Source organism: Clinocottus analis, unplaced genomic scaffold, assembly GCF_023055335.1.
Source record: "Clinocottus analis isolate CAN_PGR_092001 unplaced genomic scaffold, fCliAna1.0.p SCAF_6, whole genome shotgun sequence".
NCBI lineage: Eukaryota > Metazoa > Chordata > Actinopteri > Perciformes > Cottidae > Clinocottus > Clinocottus analis.
This window is the reverse complement of record NW_027176218.1, coordinates 8,266,861-8,287,723: the sequence shown is the minus strand read 5'-3', so window position 1 is coordinate 8,287,723 and position 20,863 is coordinate 8,266,861. Positions and strand designations below refer to the sequence as shown.

Sequence of the window (20,863 nt, the reverse complement as noted above, 5' to 3'; positions counted from 1 at the left end):
TCAGCATTTCTTGTCAACCCGTTAACATGCTTACAGAACAGTGTGGTTGGAGTCAGGAGTCATGTGCCTGAAGTATTACTGCGGAGGTCAGCACACGTAACGTACTGCTGTCCTGTATTGCCATCTAGTGGTCTGACATTATCCTGGCACTAATTGCCAGGAACATTATGCATTAAACTATCAAATTTGCATTGTTTTTACTCTGTATACACTACAAACCGGTGCTTCAAAAGGATTTTATTCCTGAGTGTATAGTGAAGGCAGGAGTGTATTCAAAAAAGGGAATTAAAAAATAACTGTATTATTCAATCCCTACTATAAGCTTGATATAATTTACCCATCAAGAACAAAACCGTGTGGAGCAGCTGAAAATTACTATTGTGGCAGCTTCACACTGACTCCTTATGTGCCAAGTGAAAAATGTGACTTATGTTACACACAAATGTGCAAGCACACTTTCAGCAGCAGCACCCCAGTAACTACATATTTGCCGGCATCCTTGACTGAATCACAGAATACTTGTTATCTATTGGTTCAAATACAACATATAAAATATTTTTACAAAACAGCTTTGGTGATGTATATACACTTCTGAATATATAAAAGCGCAAAAAATGTTTAAATATAAAAAGTTGAGACTATTGCACAACAGCCAGGTGAGAGGGAGCGATCACTGGAGCAGCTGGCGGCTGCTTTTAGGGTTTTCTGCGCCTGTTAAAGAAGAATGGAAATCAAATACTGTCCTGCTATTACAAAATAAATGTTATTTTCAGATGTGATCCATTGACAGCTTACTTGGTGATCCCATGATGCTCTATGCCAGGACCCATCTTGGATCCAGCCCTCATCTCCACAGCCCCAGAACACTGCCAACAAAAGACAAATTAGGACCCAAAGCTTCTCTGAAGCGTTGCTTTTACATTAGTCTGTGTTGTTGCTCATGCATCTTTCAAAGATACACTTCTTTATCAAAGTCTGTCTCTGCCTGCAATCGGGGTGCAACGTTAGGAGTGCTACAGAAACTAACCTGATTAGTTATGTAAATTAATTGTGCATAATCTGCAATAAACCAAACCTATGTTCAGTTCTGAACCGATTGGACTTTAGTGTAATTTTGTAATCTGAATTTGGAGGATATTGGATTCAGTTTAAATAATTAATCATCCGAGAAATTAATCAGCAACTTTTTTCATTGTTAATATCATTTTTTTTTGCATTGTAGTTTTTTGCGTTTTATTTTTTTTGGTGAGTAAAAAGCAAATTGATGTTTTATACATTTTAATTTATTTACAGGTAAAATAAAACGGGAAATAGAGAATGAAAACAGGTTAATTAAAAACTAGGTTAATTATGACCAAATGTATCTGATCATAACATTTTTGAACTGATTTTTCAGATCTGTTTTAGGCTAGCCACTTTGCTTCTATACACATGCAGTAGTTTATTGGAGATCAATATAATCATCCTACCCTCGTCTCCACATCAGTCCAAGCACCATCTGTTCCATCTCCATTGGCAAGATCACCTTCTGATGATTTTCTTTTATGCCTTAAGACACAATTTAAAGTGACAGAAACAAAATGTTTAAACATCATTACAACAGCCGACTAATCTGCCGCTCCTAAATGGCTGTCGGCTGCAACCTGGGAACGGTGGTGAGATCCTGCCTCAGTGTCTCGATGTCAGTGAACTGGATAGCCCGTCCTCCTCCTCTTGTTTTAATCACCTCACCCTGTAAAATGAATAGGTATGACGTAATAGCTCATCTTAATGAGTTAATTCAAGTTTGTACAAAACAAAGGGAGTTAACAAGTGCAGCACATGGTAGACATATTTTAGAACAGTTAGACACAGTGTTTACATTCTTCAAAGACCTGTTTATAGATGACAGCTTTGCCTCATTCAATCAAACTTTTCAAAGCCCTGCTATTTTAGATATTTACAGATCAGATGTTTATTTTTCAAAGTTAAAGACAATCCAGGAGACACTACGCCGCGAACACATTTTGGAATATGCAGCAGACTTTGCTGGTCGGCTAAAGAGTGGGACGTAATCTTTCTCCGTCTACGTAGTGAGCGAATTTACAGAAGTGAAGTTCGACTGACAAACATGCATGCGACAGTAGTTTAAAGCATGAACTACTCCCAAGACCAGTTATAGGAACTTCTGCTGTGACTGATGTTGGTGGATATCACATTCAGCTCCAAAAGAAAAAAAACAGCCAACATAAACAGACTGATACTCAGAATTAATGTTAATTGCCTCCACTGGATCTAAATTTGCAGCGTACTGACCTTAATAAGTTTGGTCTGTATTTCCCCATCAGAGGCGATCTCCTGGTGTGTTAACACGTATCTGTCACACTTCGACAGGGTCTTCTTACTCGGTGAAGACGAACAGATGGCATTGGGGATGACGGGCTGCAGAACTGTACCCAAGTCCAAGTTGGACAAAGGCGTGTGGTCAACCCACTTCTCGCCGCCAGCAGAGCGAGAGCGACGGTGCAGCGGCCGCACCGGTGTGACAGTCTAGAAAGCAAAGGAGCAATTGAAAAGGAAGAAATAAGAACATGCATACAAGTAGGATCACACTTTGGCAAAGATATCCATCATGGGACTGGCAAATGGTTGGAGATGACTTCAGTTGTAGGAATTCAAATTTGCAGTAAATTTTCTGCTTGAAGTAAAAGTCTGCCTTAAAGTCTGATCAGAAAATATAAAACCTCAAAATTGCTTCCTGTAGCTAGCTCACTGACCCTGTAGCTCCTCTCAATTATGTTTAGATCAAATGTAGGGGAGTTTGCCTCGTTCTCCTCTCGAACCAGACACACAGCTCTCCTCCTGATCCGGAGGGCTGAAGTGCCAGCTGGGGACTGGGATCTCGTGAGCGTTCTAGGGGACTGGTAACCCGGGCCTCTGTCCTGGTCTGCCTGCTGCTCCCATGCAGATACGCATTTAGACACAGACAAAGAGCTACTGGGGACGGGGCAGGTGGGCCTTGGGTTCATCTCAAGCTCCTCAACTCTAGTGGCACTGACTGGCACTGGACTGACACGGGGAGAATCAACAGGGCACTGGGAAGGAAAGTGGACAGACTGCACAATGTACGGTTAGATAGTTAGTACAAATAAAATCACACACTAATTAAAGATTACTGGTGGAAGCAACATATCAATTAATCATTTGAGTGATTGTAGAAAGAAAAAAAAAGCCAAATAAGATGGTTCCAGTTTCCTCGAATGGTAAAATGTGTTTCCTTATTTTGTTATAGATTATATTTAATAGAGTACTTTGAAGTTTGACCGTTGTTCGAACATAACTTTAACATCTTATTCTGTCACTATGTATTTTTTAAAATGGTTTAATATTATGTAAACCACATGCCTACATCCATGAATATATTCAAATGTAGAGCTGAAATCAGACATTTTTGCCCCTTAAACTATCAAAGTTGTTGCAAGTTTGATCTCATCTGTAATTTTAGGATTTGCTTATTTTCTATATCTATCTTTCATTGTTAATTGAATATTTGGATGTGGGACCTAATATTTTAAGAGTACATTGGGGACTTTGGAAAGTTGCGTAATTTGTCACCATCTTCTGAGACTAAACATTTAAGAAATTGGAAAAGGTTATCCATAGATTAAGAATTGACAATTATTGGAAGTTGCAGTACAGTCACAACTTCAAAAATTAACAGATAATTTAATAAAGACTGTAAAATGAGTTAACTGCTGCAGTAATAATGCACTGAACTATACTGTTCCTGCATTTACTGCATCACAGTGGAATTAGTAATGTTAGTTCAGTGAGGAAAACAGATACATTAATCAGGAGCGAGGCAGGTGCTCTTGATGTGCATCGTCAACAACATACAGGGACAGGTGAGGGCGAGGCAGATCTCTTTGCAGGGAGGCGTTCCTCTCTGGAAGGCCGCTGAGGCTGCGTCTGACGTGGTGGCGGATCGGGGCGACCTGGAGTCTTGCTCTCAGTCACGATGGCCTTCAGCTGCTTCAGCTTCTCGTCCTTCACCCAAAGCTTGTTTTGCATCTCCAGCTGCATCGCATTAACGCGTCGGTCCTGCACAGCAAGAGGCATAATGTCAAAGTTCAACACCACCGACTATATACAATCATTGGGAAAATTGTGGTACAACAAACAAACTAATCCACGACTTGCCACTCTAGAAACACAATGGACGCACACAAGGCTACAAAATGGATCCGTCTGTGCTTTATTAGAGGAGCAACTCACACATTCTTTCGACCACTTTTGCTGGGTGTCTGAGACCACGCCGTGCATGCGCTGCTCCATGCGTTTCTTGTCTGACAGCTCCCTCTGCAGCCTCTGTTCTCTGGTTTCCAGTTCATACTTCATGGAGCGCTTGTCATCCTCATAAACTTTAGTCGTTTTCTGCAGGATGTCAATCTGGAATAGAACAATGTTGGACGTTAAAGACACTGAGCAAAATATCTACTAAACAAACCATCAATCTCGAGGAGGTTTTAATGTTTTTGTCTGTCACCTTGTGTTCTTGCATCCTGTTTTTTTTCTCCAATCGTTCAATCTCTGTCTTGTTGTTCTGGATGATTTTCTCCTTATCCACCAGTTTGCCATTTTGTTCATGGATTAAAACGTCTTTGGAATTTTGTTTTTTGTCCAGGTCCTGCAGCATGGACTTCATCCTGTTATCTAAAATAACACAAGCGAGTGAACATAAGAGCAGAGTTAAGGAACTTTTCAGGTAACCTGAACCATCAAAGTTGTGAGGTGAAGGTTGAGCTAAGATGTTAGCAGGCACCTGCATTGTAGTATTCATCAATCATCATCTGCCTGATCCGCTGTCTGTTCTGCAGAGCTTCGATCAGCCTGGGCAGGGTAATGTCATCGTGGGGGTCGGTCAGCTCAGAGGAAGGTAAAGGAGGGAGGCTGTGCCCCAGGTGGTTTATAACAAAGGGCCCGTCTAAAAGAAAATGAACATGAGAATACAACTTCTATTTTCTATTCCAAATATGAAGATACAGGTCTCTTATTTTTGGTAAATTAGGGATTTCTTAAATTGTAGGACTAATGCCATTACACATTAACATGACCAGAAGATGCATGTATGAGCTTGATAAAAATTTGAGTAAATTAACTGAAGGAATGAGCATTACCACAGCTCAAAACTAAACCACATATTAAAACTTAAAAAAATATATATTAAAAAAGACAAAAACCTGAACATTCTACTTTATGCTGATCCTCTTTGAGATGGTATAATTACAATTAGAAAAGGTCAATGGGCTACATCTTGATGTTTCATTTAAACAACTATATTTTATGTTATCCTTTTTTGAGATACATTTAATGTTTTATAAAAAATATTTCTCCCATCATCAGGCTCGTCTTACATTCGTTCCAACATGACAGTCTATGAAATATTCTTTATGCAGTTACTTTACAGATTAGCTTCTACAGTACGGAATTTACCTGTGTCTATCGGACCACCGCGCTCGTCCAGTTTGCGAGAAAGTTCCTCGTTGAAGGCCTGGTTTCTATTGCGACGACCCGGGGTGAAGCCACAGATGGGCCTGTCCACTGGCCGAGCCACTTCCACCTCCTGGGTCATCTCTGCAAACCGCATCACCAGCTGGACAAACAGAGAGCGTTGTTTGAGAGGCAGACAGAAAACAACTCACATGTTCATTCAAACTATAAAAAGCGGGCGGGGTAAAGGTGCAGGACGAACTTACCAGTGTTTCCTCGTAGTCGTCTGTTTTGGGATTGACACAGACAACCATTCTAACTTTCCCCTCTCCGTCAAAGTAGTTCTTGAACAGATGGGTTACTTTAGAGTCTCTGTAGGGGACCATCTGTAAGAGAGATCTTGCATTACCAACATGGTTCATCAGTAAATGTAATGACAGTATTCAGGTTGGTTTTGATGATTCATACCCTATTTGTGCCACACATCTGGTTTTCTCTAAGTATCTCAATGCATGTTCGCAGATTCAGCAGAGACTGATTGATGTTACCTGCAAGGTAGGAATATAATTTTATATCATGCAACTTCAGCTACAAATAACACTTAATTTTGATGTTTTCGTAACAAACCTGCTTCTCGCATACGTGTGCCTTCTGCTCCCGTTCTACCGGTACGCTCACTTCCTGCCAAGTCCACCAGGCAGAGCTGGCTAACAGTCACCTGGTTTCTATCCTGACAAGCACAATCAAAAAGAATATACAAATGGTGCTTATGATTCATCCAAATATGAATCTGGGAGCAGACGTTTGGTTTCAGTTCAACTGACCTGGAGAATGTTGTGGCCATCTGCATCAAGAGGAGCCTGAGCCAGTTTAACAATGAGCACGCTGTGGGAGCGACTGGACTCTGAGTTCAGGCGGGTGTTCGCAACCTTCCTCTTTTTCTGACCTGTAACGCCATTAATATAGTGAATTATTTAAAAACATGTTTATTCACAGATAGCGTCTTCGCATGCAATTTTAACTGCTCTATACTATGTCATACGGCTCAGCGAGAAGATTAACTGAGGTCATACGCTAGCCAGAGTTGACCCGGAGGTCAGCAATGCCAGGTCAGTCACATCTACTATCATCAGTGCAATGTTTTTCCCTTCCACTTTTTTTCTTTAAATGTGACTGTTGACTTCCAAAACACAGGTCTTGCAACCACTTACCTCTCCAGAATACTTGAAAGGCCTCCTCAGCAGACTTTACTTCGACTTCCATACAACCAGACACATACATGTTGTGATTCTGATCCTCTCTGAGGGTTTTGGATTGAGGTGGTCTACATTGAGAACATGAAAGTGTTAGTCACTGATAACTTGGAATTTCGTTTTTTAATGCAACAGATGTGGAGAATCAAACATTTGGAGGGGTATTAATGTTGCTTGATTGCAGCCATTAAAAAAGTGATCAGTGACAATCATGAAGGGCAATACAAAGCAACAGACAGCAGGTTTACATTCAGGAGCTTCGACATAAAGACTACAAGCAGCTGAAGGGGTGATGCAATGATTTTAGGACTAAATTAACACTCATCACTGGAGACATCACCTGGAGCGGCCTACAATCGGTCAATTTTTGGGCAAGGCTGAGGTGCAGGCCTCCATATTGTTTGGCCAATGATCTGTGGCACAGCATACCTAAATCTGGCATTGAATGCCCACAGAACATTTTATGTTCATTGGAATTTTGCCAATATTTTTTATAAGGCAAAGTTATTGTACAGCCGCATGAGTTTTACTTGTTTTGGTTTTGGCTCTGAAACACAGCCTTACTTCTGGGTAACTTCTTAGTTGTCCTGACTAGATTTGAATTACAAGATGTTTCCATATCAAGTTTGTAAGTTTGAAAATGTCTCCAGTGTTGATGGTGTTATATGTACCATCTAGCCTCTATATGTTTGTGTAACAAGGAGAATTCATCTTAATTAGGTTACTAGTCTGATGATGTACGAGTATTCACTGGTCACATACATGAACTCAGTGTTCTGGCGCACAGGTGTGCCTCCACCATTCCACCTAGTAAACAGAAAAGACGATAATTGCCTTCCAGCGACTCTGAGAGAAAAATTAAATAAATAAAATAATCTCTACTAACCACTACACTTGAAATATAACATTTGAATATCTCTGTAGAGTTAAAATATGATGCTGATTGTCTTTAAATTAATGTTTATATCTGAATTATGTTCGTTTCACTTTAATTCTCCAAGACTCACTTTGATTTGATTGCATCCTCCTGATTTTCTTCCAGGAGGTCATAGATGTAGTTTTTGTAGATTTCTATGTAGGAGACGAAGACGCTGTAGCTGCTGTCCTCATCCACACCATCAGTTTTATAAGCCTCCTCTGACTTAAGCATGTCAGCAATTTCAGGATCGAGCTTTTGTCTGAAATCACAGCAGAGACTTTCATGGTGTACATCAGTTACACTGTAGAAGAACACTGATGTTTAACATGAATCAGAATTACCTGGAGGAATGTGGCTTAGGAAAAAACACATTTTCCCGCTTTTGGCGCTCCAGCAATGCATCACCTTCATTTTGGACCTCTATGCCATTTTTGTCATCAGTCTTGAAAACCTAAAAAACCCGAGGATTTCAATTATACAAATAAATACACCAATTTCACAAAACATTGATTTGTGTGGGTAAGAGAGACGATCAACACCGCTCTTGAATGTGTACTCGCTTACATATCTTTTGGCCTGGTATGGTCCTATACTGTTAAAGATCATGTCCAGTGAGCGAGGTAGAAGTCCACCCTGGCCTGGAGAGCCAGTCATGGTGAACGTCTTCCCACTTCCTGTGACCCCATACGTGAAAAGAAGACCTGCAACAACGAAGGACATTTAGCAGAAGAAAACGCAGCAAAAATACTGATATATTTAGTACGAAAAAAATAGAGAGATTGCTTTAGTTAAACTGTTATTGTAAATTGAGAAATACACAAGGGCTTCTTTCTGAAGCTGGTCAGAGCTCTTACCATTTCTTCCATGGATGAGATCGTCGACCAGAGGTTTGGCCACATACTCAAACAGCTCCAGCTGAGAGATTGACACTCCAAATACTCTTTTAAAGGAATACTGTGTCTGAGAAGTGAAAAAGATTGATTTGAATATTTATGGGGAAACATGTTACATTTAGGTACAAGGCTGGCTTCATCATATATTTTACAGTAAACAAATGCCATAAAAACACTAAAGACAAACCAAAACATTAAAAAAATATATGCAGTTCCAAAATCCGGTGTTGATTATTGTTGTTTCACGTTTGTACTCTTGGTTGAATGCACTCTTTGTTAGTTGTTGTCACTTTGGATCATAGCGTAAGAAAAATTAGGACTGCCACCAGTTGCATCCTTTAAATTAAATTAGACGTGATCATTGTGTAACGGGACTACAAATACCTCTGGTATTACCCCTCAAAAAGTACTCAACAAAAAGGAAGGGAACAAAATTACTCTTGGTTCACGAGGTATACATTACCTCTTTGACCTCGCCATTGCGGTTTGTTTTAAAGCCTTCAGGGGCGTGCAGCTGGATGGTGCTGCTGCTGATCACCTCGATGCAGCACTGCTCGTCCTCCACACCCAGAGGTCGTACACGACAGTACACCTGCGCAGAAGCGGTGGACATGTTTATTTGTTCACTGCTACTGAGTCCATTGTGTGAAAAGTATCAACTGACCTTAGTAAAAGCCAAACGTTCACACATCACATCCTGAACATAATGAAAGCTACAGTCTGTGTTGTTGGACAATTCTTGAACAAACTTCAGCAACACTGGAGGCATCACCTGGAGTGGTCTGCCATAAGTGATCTGATAGTCAACGTTTGGGGTAAAGGTGCATAACAGGCCTCATGTTGTATGGCCACTGACAAAAAGTGTCTGCAGCACAGCATACCAAAATCTTACATTGAATGCTTGCAGACCATTTGATTTAAATAGTTTATCACGCAAACTTATTGTACAGCTGCCTGAGCTTTAACATTGTATAACTTTGTTTGCATGGCTGCAATTGATGATTTCCATTATTGATTCCGTTAGTTTGTAATTCAGTCATTTGGTGGATAACATTGTATGACTAAAGCAAGTAACGTTACAGAAGCTGGACGTGTTTATTCGTTCACTACTCCCGAGTTAATTGTGGGAAAAGTATATCCACTAACTGTTAGTGGATATACTTTTACCACAATGAACTGTGCTGCTCGGGTTAGTGACTAACCTGAGCATTGAGCAACAAGCCAAACGTTCACACGTCACACCACAGACATAATGAAAGCTACAGTCTGATCTGTTCAGGGGCACTCACCCCCACCGGGTCTTTTTGAGTATTGGACGGCTTTTTAGGAGGCCTGCGGGGGGTTTTACCCTTCCTGTAAAACAACCACAAGTTAGTAGTAGTTACTTCTGATGCGTGAACAAAGCCAACGGCTAACGTCAAGGCTAAGCTAACCGCTAGCTAGGTAACGGTGGACTGCTGTAACTCAGTCGACATTCTGTAACTTAGCTAAACTGCATCTCAACATTTAGCCTCCGCATAATACTTTAAGGCCGTTTACTTAAAACAGTTATTTAAAAACAAAGCACATCTACTTACGCCTGTCTAATCATTGTAACTCGCTGTTCTTCTTTAGGACTTTTTTTTGTCGTTCCTCTTACGACGATTTTGAAAACTCCCTCCGCCTAAAATCAGACTAGCCGTTTGTTTAAAACGAGCCGCCAGCAACCAATGAGAATTCACAACAAGTAAACACGTGTTTCCGGTTTTACCTGCGAGCCGTTTCAGGAAATAACCGTAGATTGGTGTATGCATAAGTGCATACACCATAAGTCCATTATCCAAATTAAGAATACAATAATACTTTTTAGAAAGAAACTAACAAAAAGCTACGACCGAGTGTATAATTATCTGCAATAGTTTATACTATAGTCGTATAGGTTTTTAAAACAATATATCTTAAAAAAAAAAAAAAAAGACATGTTATGTATATATCTATTATTTCACACTGAAATGTTTAGTATTACATAATTCGTTTGGAGGGTGGGTTCTACAGCTATATTAAACTACATCCCGTTCTACATACTCCAGTACGGTAGGCGGCGGTATGCATCTAAAATATGTATATAAATAATAAATGCGAAGAAGACAAACTTACCGCCCACCACCAGAGCACTGTTACCAAACACGTTACAAAACACAGCCGTGCAGCCGTTGTCACGCTCACTTTCACTGCCTTAATGTTCCTGCGACATTAAACACTGAACATCACAGGTATGCAGTCTGGTTTAACCCCACTGTGGCTACTAGATGAGTAAGTGTCAAGTCAAATCATCCGTGTTGTGCTGTACAATAAATATTCGTAATTTTGTTAAAGGGGGGAAAACATGAAAACAAGACCGACTAAGTCCGTAGAGGCACCTGAATCAAAGGCTAGACTGAGGAAAAGAACTGGGGAAAGTTCTGCTCCAACTCTCTCCAAGAAACTACGACACAAGAAAGATGGAGAAACATCCAAACAAGGTGTGCAGATCTGGCAGACAGGACAACTCCAGTAGGTTGCACGTGAAGTGTTCTTATCATGACAGTTTGTTGGTCTTGCAGGGCCTCCTGTTATGCCTGCAGGAGTTCAGAAGAAAAAAGGGTACGGGAGCATCCTGCACTACATTTACAGGAGCACTCTTGGACAAAGTCTTCACTCACAGATGAGACAGGTGAGACCAGTTTACATGCTTGCTGTGGCTGTATGTGAATGTATACGGGTTATTCTACGAGACAGGTGCCTTTTCCACTTTGTAGTTTTCAATTTTTTTTCCCCAAGGAAAAACTGTTTTTTTTAAAACACTCACATTATGAAAGACATAGTGGACCTCCAAAAAAACATGTTTTCCCACCTCAGGTATTAAATCCCTAAAATTATATCTATTTTATTATGACCCGACAGTTAAAGTGATACGGGGTGGTATGTTAGGGGTGGTAAATTTCACCTTAAAATGGCTGCAGCTCACCATGTGGTCAACTAGCTGAGCTAGCAATAACACTAATTAGACTAAAATATAATTTTCTTTACATTACAAGTGGATTAAAAAAAATAAATTAAAAAAAACAGTTTCCCTATCTCCAATGTCAAATAATGTTGGAACTTGTCTGCTCTTGAACTTGACTCCTGCAAGGGTTCGAATGATGTCACTTCCTCTCTGTAATATCATTTAAAGCAACACTGCATTTTTAATAGGCAGAAACTGTAAGTGTTACTGGGTTGTAAGACACAATGGGGGACATGCACAAATAATGACTTTTTTTGGCAAAAAAATAATGATTTATTTTGATTAAATATATTGTATAGTGTCAGGGGCAAAACTTTAATCCTTAGTATAACAAAGGTTTTGTTTAGAAATAACTTTTTTAAGTTAATAAGTGTAATGCAAATTTCATGTTGGTCATTGCAGACATGGCAAAACCAGCCATATCCTTACTAATAATGTCTGAAAAGTGTTTGTTTTACTTTTGCAATTCTATTAAAACATTAATCATGTAATTAACAACACTACTGTAACCAACCTTGAACTTTTGGAACACATTTTGACTATTTTTTACATCTTTTGAAGCTCAGGAAATGCTGTGGATTCAAATGGCACCCGTTTCGTAGTATGATCCATAAAAGTAATCTAAATGCATATCAATTTATTGACATGCGTATATTTTTTTTCTGCACCTCGCCAGGATGCAGTATCTCATTTAACTCTGTTGTCTCTTCCAGTGTCTACAGGAACCTTTTGTTCGCTCGCTGTCGTCCTATCACTTCCACGGTGCTGCCAGCCCCTTCAACCGGAGAATCACCTGTCTGGAGTGGCACCCCACTCATCCCACCACCCTCGCTATGGGCTCCAAAGGGGGTGACATATATCTCTGGGATTTTGAAGCACCGGCAAAAAAAGTATTTCTTCAAGGGGTGAGTTCCTGCACCAGATGCTTGAATGGCCAACATTACGAGTCGTTCAACAAGCGTTTCAGTCTTTAAAGTGCTTCTTTTAAATCATGCAACACTTTTGAGGACATCAACAACGAGGCTGTGATTGATTTCCAAACTTTGTCGATTAGATTTACTTGACAACATCCTTTTACTGGTTCTCTGTCTAGATGGGGGTCGGAGACTCGGTTACAGACATGAGGTTTAACATGTTAAATCACAATCAGTTGTTCACATCGTCTATGCGGGGTGTGACAGCACTTCGAGATTTCAATGGGACAACTTTAACAGTGTTTGCCAACACAGACTTTCTGAAGTAAGACATGGTCTGTTTTCTCTATGCTACAATCAAAGAGGGTTATAGGCCTGAGCATCAGTCTTCTTAGCTGGTGTCCCTTATTGGGTTTATGTGAAACATTTGTGTGGTGTTGATAACCACCCTGTGATAGGCCTGCGTTTGTGTTCCTGTGCGCACAGAGCGGAGCGGGGGACTTTATCGGAGGGATGAAATTTTGCCCAACGGACTGTTCCCAAGTCTACGTGGCTTCTGGCGAGGGCACATTGACTGCGCAGAGCTTTGAGGGCCGCACGCCCACCGTTCTGTCCAGAACTGACGACTGTGGCCACGATCACCACAATGTTTGGTGAGAAAACTGCAAAGAAGACTGATGCTCAGCTTAAAGAGATGCTGTGACCTTGATAATGTTGTTATGCTAAAAGCATAACATTTCAACTTTTCATGAAATAAGAAAAACCTAAGAAAGGCAGAGTTACAACTCCTAAAACAGTCGTAACACTGCATCTCTTAGATAGTTTGTGTTTTTAGCCTCAAACATAAGAGGGGAAACATGTTAAATCCCCAAATAAAGAAATAGACTCATGGTCACTGGCCAGCAATTACATTTATTCATGTAGTCTGCTTCTGATATTTAATCATTGTTTACTGCTTCCTCTGTTGCATCAAGTGAACTGATTTTGTTCTGTTTCCTACAGTTATTGGTACTGCTGTGTGGACGTATCTGTAAGTCGACAGATGCTTGTTACAGGAGACAATGTGGGACAGCTTATCCTCCTAGGTTTGGATGGCCAAAAGGTTTGTGCCCATCCCCAATAAAGTATTTATTTCTCTTTATACTACTACTACTCAGTTTTGATGTCTAATCCTGAATGTGAAAATAGACTTCTCACAGGGCTCAAAGCTTAGTTTACAGTGTGACAGTCTCAAATTTGACCCCTTTATTCACCACAATGTACTCCAATATGTTTTGTCTCTCTTTATACTACTACTACTCAGTCCGTTAAAACGTGTGTATTTTTTTCAAATTTGTAATGCCTTATTGTTCGCTCTCGATGTTGTAGATTTTCAGTGACAAGTTGCACAAAGCCAAAGTGACCCATGCAGAGTTCAACTCTTGCTGTGATTGGTTGTTGGCAACGGCCTCAGTCGACCACACAGTGAAACTTTGGGACCTGAGAAACCTCAAAGACAAGAAGAGCTTCCTCCATGAGATGCCTCATGAGAGAGCTGTCAACTCAGGTAACGCTCTCATGCAAATAACTCATTCTTATGTACGTAATTTGGGTTTGGCTAGCCGTCTTTATGACATACATCTTTTAAATATTCTGCAACATTTGTGCAATATTCCTATTATAAATATAAGTGGGAAGTAGGCATCGTCATGGGCGGATTGTCAAAAAAATCATGACTATTTTATAAAGTCAGAACTGTCGTCTTCTCACAGCCCATTTCAACCCGCTGGACTGCTCTAAGTTGCTCACCACGGATCAGTACGACCAGATCCGGATCTATTCCTCTTCTGATTGGTCGAAGCCTCAACATATCATCCAACATCCACACAGACAGTTTCAGCATCTCACGCCCATCAAGGTTTGTTTTTTTTTCTCTTGATGTGTATGTATCCTTCTGAAATTTATCCCCAAGGTATTTTGTGTTATTATTTGTCTGTAGGCCACGTGGCACCCTTACTATGACCTCATCGTGGTGGGCCGCTACCCGGATGACCGGGTTTGCGCTGGCGATAAGAGGACCATCGACATCTATGATGCCAATACAACTGAGATTGTTTGTCAGATGCAAGATCCCAGTGCTACAGGAATCAAATCTGTGAGTGTTTTTTATACAACACCGGAAAAAAACATTTTTGACTAGAATACTGTAGTTATTAACACAGCTTTATATTTATTTACAGATCAACAAATTCAATCCAATGGGTGATGTAATTGGATCTGGAATGGGTGAGTTTTTCAAAAGCACATTTTAGATAGATTGTCTAATTTGATCAAACCAGTTCTGTTAATAGAGGTCAAAGTGTGTCACTTAAGCTGCTTGATGTTTACTCACAGGTGTGACTGTACTGGTGTGGGATAGAGATAAGTCATTAAACGGTGATCAGCCCCAAGTGCAGGAGGAAACCTCAACCTCAGTGGACAGTTTAAGAGGCCAGCAGAGGAGTCGGCAGCGCTCCAGCAGGGACAAGAGAGCTCCCGCTATGGATGCAAAGCTCAAGAAGAAACTGGCTTCTCTGGAAGAATTGGAGACCAAGACTGAGAATACCAAACAAAAACAAACACGGATGAAGAAAAAGTGAAAAAAAAAAAAAAAGTGAACTGATAATCTTAAAAGTCTTAAAAGTTTTTCTACTGTACTATAATAAAGTTATATTTCATGCACAATTGGCTTCTTTTTTCACCGATCTTTAACCACAAGCATTATTATAAATACACATTACAGGAAGATTCAGGGCAAGTGATTTATTGCATAAATCTTTATTGCATACAGAATGGCAGTTTGGGAATCATGCATAACTAAAGAGATAGTTTCCACGTAGTTCATAGACTGTGTAATTTGCCAGCTGATGAAGCACTTCAATCCAGGCCTCCTTCTGTGTCTCCTGATGCCGGGCTTGCTGTGCCGAATACACCATGCTCAGAACAAGAGTTTCAAACTGGTTCTGACTCATCGGCTGTCCCTTCTTTGGACCCTCCAACGTGGTCGTCATGTGCAGCATGGCGCTCAGACTTCTAGGTATGTTGTCATTGATCTGAGACATGAAAGCCCGCCCCTGCCTCATCGATGCCATCTCCTTGTCGAGCATGACGATGTTGTTGTCCTGGTCGATCTCCACCCCACCCAGCAAGAACTACCCGCAGGATAGAAAAATTAAAATGTACCACTAACTCTGCAAGATTGAACTGCATGCAGACATCTGTTGACTCTAAAATAAAGAAAATACCTCAAACATCAGGTTTGCATTGGAGACAGATGAGACCGTTCCTTGAGAAGTTGGACTTTCGCCTGCTGCCACATCTAAAGAAGAAAACACTGAAGTTAAACTAACATAATTGAAATGCAGGGAAACTAAGTGTCTATAAACTGGCACCTGTTTCGTGCATATTAATCAGTGCATGCAGTATCATTCTTTAACAACCTAAACATGTCTGTCCTCATCACAGTCCTGCTGATCGTCTGCTTACCTGGTAGCACGAACAAAAGCCTTAAAATTACCCAAAGGCAGATTTGAAGTTGTATTTTTGTATTCATTCTTTTGATTATTCCTGAAAGATAAAACACTGCATCCTCCTCACACACTTTTGTGAATGCAGGCAGGAGAAGCTCAGCCTGAATACCATTCGCTTTTCCACGTTGGAAAAAAGGGACCGAGAGCCAGATGGCTGAGATGCAGAACTGCGAGCAATGTCTTTTAAATCCTGGCTGTTCATCATTATTGGTCCACAGAACTTTCAGCTTGCAGGACTTGAAGTTCACGCAACTCATCTCTTCAGCCTGTATTCTGCTTTAATTAAGTGCAAACAGATATGCTTTATTTAGTTGTTTTTGTTTAACCTTATTTAACCAGTCGTGTCCCCTTAAAATCAAAGATACATTTTACGAGGGTGACCAGGCCAAGAAAAGCAGCCAGGCAGCATTTCAACAATGGACATAAAAGCACACAGCCCCAGATAGCAAAGATTTGGATAAAATGATAGATAAAATATTTTCACACTGACAGCCTGCACTCAGTAGATTTCACCAACATTTTAAACTCATTCAGGGTATTGATCAGTCAGTAAATGTTTCAATGCAGTTGCCTCAGTAAAGAAAAACGTAAAAGTCATCTTTACAAATTTAGCTCTTACTTTAAGGACAACAAGAAATATGGAAATAAGAAAACATGTACTTTTATTGATATTGGGTAAACACAGTTTTAATGTAAAAAAAATTATATATATATATATATATATATATATATATATATATATATATATATATATATATATATATATATATATATATATATATATATATATATATATAAAAGGGGGTGGAATAACATCTACTCTTTCTCTCACTTGAGATTTTAAAGCTCACCTCTTTGGCTTTCTGTGTAATTGGATGAGACTCATGCTTTTGGTGAACATTATAAACAGTGCATGCTGTAAGAAAGGCATTATATTTATCTCAACATGTCCTGCAGTCAATGTGTAACAAATTAAGTCATCAACTAACTTTACACAATACATATATAGTTACTCCTCTCACTTTAAATTACTTATCTAGTATAATTGACAAATTATATTGAGCTGATTGACATTTAATTTTTTACACCACAGGGTTTCTCCAAAAATAAAAAAAAAGTGTAGTAACGCAGCTCCGCCGCGAGGAGGCAGCATCTCCAGATGAAACCAGCGACCCGTCTCATCGCATTGAAACAGTTTATTTACTTCCGGTGAAGAGTTCATCTGCTCTTGGATGGTAAAGTAGTGGAAACAAAGGTAACCACGATTTTGTAGCAGTTATTTTTAAAGTGTCGTGACTCGTTTGTCTAGTTTTCAATCCTAGTTATGAATCTATTTCCACGATGTCGCGGTTGAATTGTGGCTCGTGGGAACCCTAGCCAACCAGCTATGCTAGCTGCTGTGGGTGCTAAGCATGTTCTAGCTAATGAGAAGCGTAAACACAACAACGCGTCAGCCTCTCGTGTCTGTGTGTGCATCCCTGACTTCGACAACCTGTAACTGCAGCTCATTTAACAGCAGTACAGTCAATCTTTTCAAGAGCTGGCATATATTCATAACTAATGCAGTCTATCAATCCTGCTGTTAATCCTACCTGTGTGATGGTTCTCATTAAGATTGTTTAAACTGTATCAGAGAGGCCGTTAGGTGTCTGTCTAATATTTAGTGTATTTTAGTTCAACTACATGTGATGGATAAATGACTAGAAACACCTTTTAGGATAATGCAACATGTTTCCATAAAACAAATAACAGCAAAGATGGAGGGATAAACTTGTTGCGCCAACAAGAAATGACTATACAGAAATGCCCAACATTGACCAATTCATCTTCACTTAATTAAGACAAACAACAAGTTTGTTTGTTCGGTACATATCCTAACTAGTCTATTTATCTTATCCATGTTAATAAACATTATATATAAATTGGCCATCGTATTGTCGTATTGAGTATTTTTTTTTAAAACACTCCAATATTGTCATCTGCTTCGGCCTCAAGTGTCAGCACAGCTCTAAAAAATGTCAACAACTGAACATTATAATGTTAATGAAGGCAAGAATTTGTTTTATATTATATTAGTTGTAACTTTACATACATTTTTAAAATGGAAACTGGGTGTAAATGGATGCTTTGTTGTTTGGGGACTTTGTCAGGTGAGCAGCAAAGATGGAAAACAGCGAGGAGGGGAGCCTCAGTGTCGGGGGCTCTGTGGGAGAAGAGAACTACTTCCTGGGATACACCTTCACTGATCGCTCCCACTCCAGCCGCGTGGTGAAGAGCATCATGGACCTGTGTCTGGAGGACGGCCTTTTCGCTGATGTCATCGTCACCGTGGATAGCAAAGAGTTTAACCTGCACCGGCTGGTGCTTTCGGCACAAAGCTGTTTCTTCCGCTCCATGTTCACCTCCAACCTCAAAGAGTCCCACAACCGCTCTATTGAACTGAAGGATGTCAGCGCCGCTGTCTTCCAGCTGCTGGTTGACTACATCTATCACGGCACAATTAAATTGAGGGTGGAGGAGCTTCAGGACACCTATGAGATGGCAGATATGTACCAGCTCACTGCACTGTTTGAAGAATGTTCCCGCTTCCTCTCACGAACAGTAGAGGTCAAGAACTGCCTGCAGGTGACTCATTGTTTTCACAAGTCTCTGCTACCTAAGCATATTTGTGTAGTATCAGTTTAATGATACCTGTTTTTGTCTAGGTGATGTGGCTTGCAGACAGACACAGTGATCAGGAGTTGTATACTGCAGCAAAGCATTGTGCTAAAATCCACCTGGCGCAGCTGCATCAGACTGAGGAATTTCTTAATATGCCTCTCTGTTTGCTCCTGGACATTATCAAAGGTATAACCCAATTGGCTGTCTTATCACTTTGTTCCATGACGTACAAAACAGTGTGTTTCCATCGACTATAATGTGCTGTATTATTTACATTACTAATTATGTTAGCTCACAGTGATAACACATGCAGGAGCAGTTATAGAAAACACATTTTATAAATGTGACTCACCAGGCCTTGTGTTTGTGTTCAGATGGCGTTCCGAGCTCCCAGAATCCAACAGTAGCCATCGAGTTGTGGATAAATCACAACAAAGTGGAGAGAGAGGAGTTTTCTTGTGTCCTCCGAGAAAATCTCAAAGTAATGTTCTTTCATCTGAGAGTGCTCTTTTTTTATTTCTGTTGTAATTATTGGTGTGTCTAATATGTCTTTTGTTTGTCTTCAGGAAATTGGTGAGACTGTCCACATCTACCTGATTGGTAAAGAGGAGGCACGGACTCACTCCCTGGCTGTATCGCTTCACTGTGACGAGGACGATGCGATCAGCGTGAGCGGCCAGAACAGTTTATGCCATCAGATTACTGCAGCCTGTAAACACGGAGGCGACCTGTATGTGGTGGGGGGGTCCATTCCTCGCCGCATGTGGAAGTGCAACATGCACACCATGGACTGGGAGCGCTGTGCCCCACTGCCTCGAGACCGCCTCCATCATACCATGGTCTCTGTCTCTACTGAGGACGCTATCTACTCACTGGGAGGTAAGACATTGCAGGACACACTCTCGAATGCTGTCATCTACTACACAGTGAAGGACAACATGTGGACAGAGACCAGCCAGCTGGACACGGCAGTGTCTGGGGCTGCTGGTGTTAACTTGGGAGGTACCATTTACCTGCTTGGAGGGGAGGAGAATGACATGGACTTTTTTACTAAGCCATCTCGACTGATTCAGTGCTTCGACACTGCCTCCCAGAAGTGCCAGATCAAACCTTACATGCTGCCGTTCGCGGGCTGCATGCACGCTGCGGTCCACATGGATGTGATTTTCATTGTAGCTGAGGGAGACTCCCTGGTGTGCTACAACCCTCTGCTGGAGAGCTTCACCCGCCTGCGCTTCCCCGAGGTGTGGAGCTGCGTTCCTTCACTGTGGAAGGTTGCCAGCTGTAACGGCTGCATATACGTCTTCAGGGACAAATGTAAGAAAGGTGACGCAAACACGCTAAAGTTCAACCCGGCCACATCTGTTGTCTCCGTTATCAGAGGTATAAAAATCCTCCTCACAAACTGGCAGTTTGTTTTGGCCTGAACTATCCTCTGGATGATCATATATACGCCGCCACGGACAATCAGGGAGGACTGTTGGATAATTTACCATGACTTCACTGCTCAGACGGTGAGGAGTACTCTGTGTCATTCATTCCATTCTGACTTTCACCTCAGACCAGTATAAATAGTTTTTCACTTGCTTGTATTATTCCACTGATTATTATTGTTGATCCCTTTAGCTAAGAAGTCACATGATTTGTAGTGATGCTGTAATGAGTGACGTACTAATTGACATTGTTTCCTGTGCACTAATTGATTGTTGACACGCATGCACAACTTCAGCTTAAAACTTTACTGAACATAAAACATTCTTCGGTATATTGTACGTTATTAAGTGTATCATGAATGATGTTGTGAGTTGAATATCCTCAGATGTCAAGTTTGAAGTCAATCGTGCATAAAGATGATAACAGGATGTTTTCATGTTTTTCAATTTTTCACAGTTTCTTGTCTTGTATTTTTTGATGTACATGTTCAAGTTAAACTGTTAACAGAAATGTCAAATATATTACTGTTGCTACAAGCTGTCAGTTTTTTCTTATATTCATGGCTCTTTAGCCTTTATGCTTTAACTATTTCTCACTATTAATACTTTATTTATTACCAGGGACTTTCATTCCTGCAATTATACAGCAATGCATTTAGAAATGGTGCACTTTGTTGCTGGGTATAGAAAGCCTGGCCTCAGCAAAGACATTTATCTTTGTGTTGGTAATGCATCTTGTGAATGGTGA

At 40.5% G+C, this 20,863-nt stretch overlaps 3 protein-coding genes and 1 non-coding gene across 6 annotated transcripts; 2 read left to right on the top strand and 2 right to left on the bottom strand.

Annotated features, from left to right (window-relative positions):
- Positions 1–222: 222 nt before the first annotated feature.
- On the bottom strand, positions 223–10,248 carry kif23 (kinesin family member 23). 3 transcript variants are annotated; one of them, XM_068603612.1, is made up of 24 exons: positions 10,112–10,248; positions 9,824–9,887; positions 8,998–9,126; positions 8,496–8,601; positions 8,206–8,342; positions 7,983–8,092; positions 7,730–7,900; positions 7,485–7,529; positions 6,681–6,793; positions 6,294–6,415; positions 6,097–6,199; positions 5,938–6,017; positions 5,736–5,855; positions 5,473–5,632; positions 4,802–4,963; positions 4,526–4,692; positions 4,255–4,428; positions 3,877–4,080; positions 2,757–3,095; positions 2,296–2,529; positions 1,644–1,732; positions 1,470–1,548; positions 796–866; positions 223–711 (listed from the first exon to the last, which is right to left on the bottom strand). In XM_068603612.1, the coding sequence occupies exons 1-24, from the start codon at positions 10,123–10,125 to the stop codon at positions 696–698; spliced, it is 3,009 nt and encodes a 1,002-aa protein (XP_068459713.1). In that variant the 5' UTR covers positions 10,126–10,248; the 3' UTR covers positions 223–695. The 3 variants fall into 3 exon arrangements, with proteins under 3 accessions (XP_068459713.1, XP_068459714.1, XP_068459715.1); XM_068603613.1 differs by having other exon boundaries at positions 2,757–3,074; XM_068603614.1 differs by lacking the exon at positions 7,485–7,529.
- Positions 6,511–6,607, bottom strand: LOC137804693 (Z30 small nucleolar RNA). Its single transcript, XR_011080164.1, has one exon. It is a non-coding gene; the product is annotated as a Z30 small nucleolar RNA (small nucleolar RNA).
- A 447-nt stretch (positions 10,249–10,695) lies between the features above and the next one.
- Positions 10,696–15,163, top strand: ddb2 (damage-specific DNA binding protein 2). Its single transcript, XM_068603233.1, has 11 exons — positions 10,696–10,786; positions 10,890–11,035; positions 11,117–11,226; positions 12,273–12,464; positions 12,960–13,126; positions 13,476–13,575; positions 13,842–14,019; positions 14,225–14,370; positions 14,452–14,607; positions 14,693–14,738; positions 14,847–15,163. Exons 2-11 carry the CDS (start codon positions 10,900–10,902, stop codon positions 15,089–15,091), a joined length of 1,476 nt encoding a protein of 491 aa, XP_068459334.1. The 5' UTR covers positions 10,696–10,786; positions 10,890–10,899; the 3' UTR covers positions 15,092–15,163.
- A 2,057-nt stretch (positions 15,164–17,220) lies between these two features.
- kbtbd4 (kelch repeat and BTB (POZ) domain containing 4) lies at positions 17,221–20,652 on the top strand. Its single transcript, XM_068603515.1, has 5 exons — positions 17,221–17,276; positions 18,172–18,646; positions 18,727–18,868; positions 19,057–19,163; positions 19,249–20,652. The coding sequence occupies exons 2-5, from the start codon at positions 18,185–18,187 to the stop codon at positions 20,107–20,109; spliced, it is 1,572 nt and encodes a 523-aa protein (XP_068459616.1). The 5' UTR covers positions 17,221–17,276; positions 18,172–18,184; the 3' UTR covers positions 20,110–20,652.
- Positions 20,653–20,863: the final 211 nt, after the last annotated feature.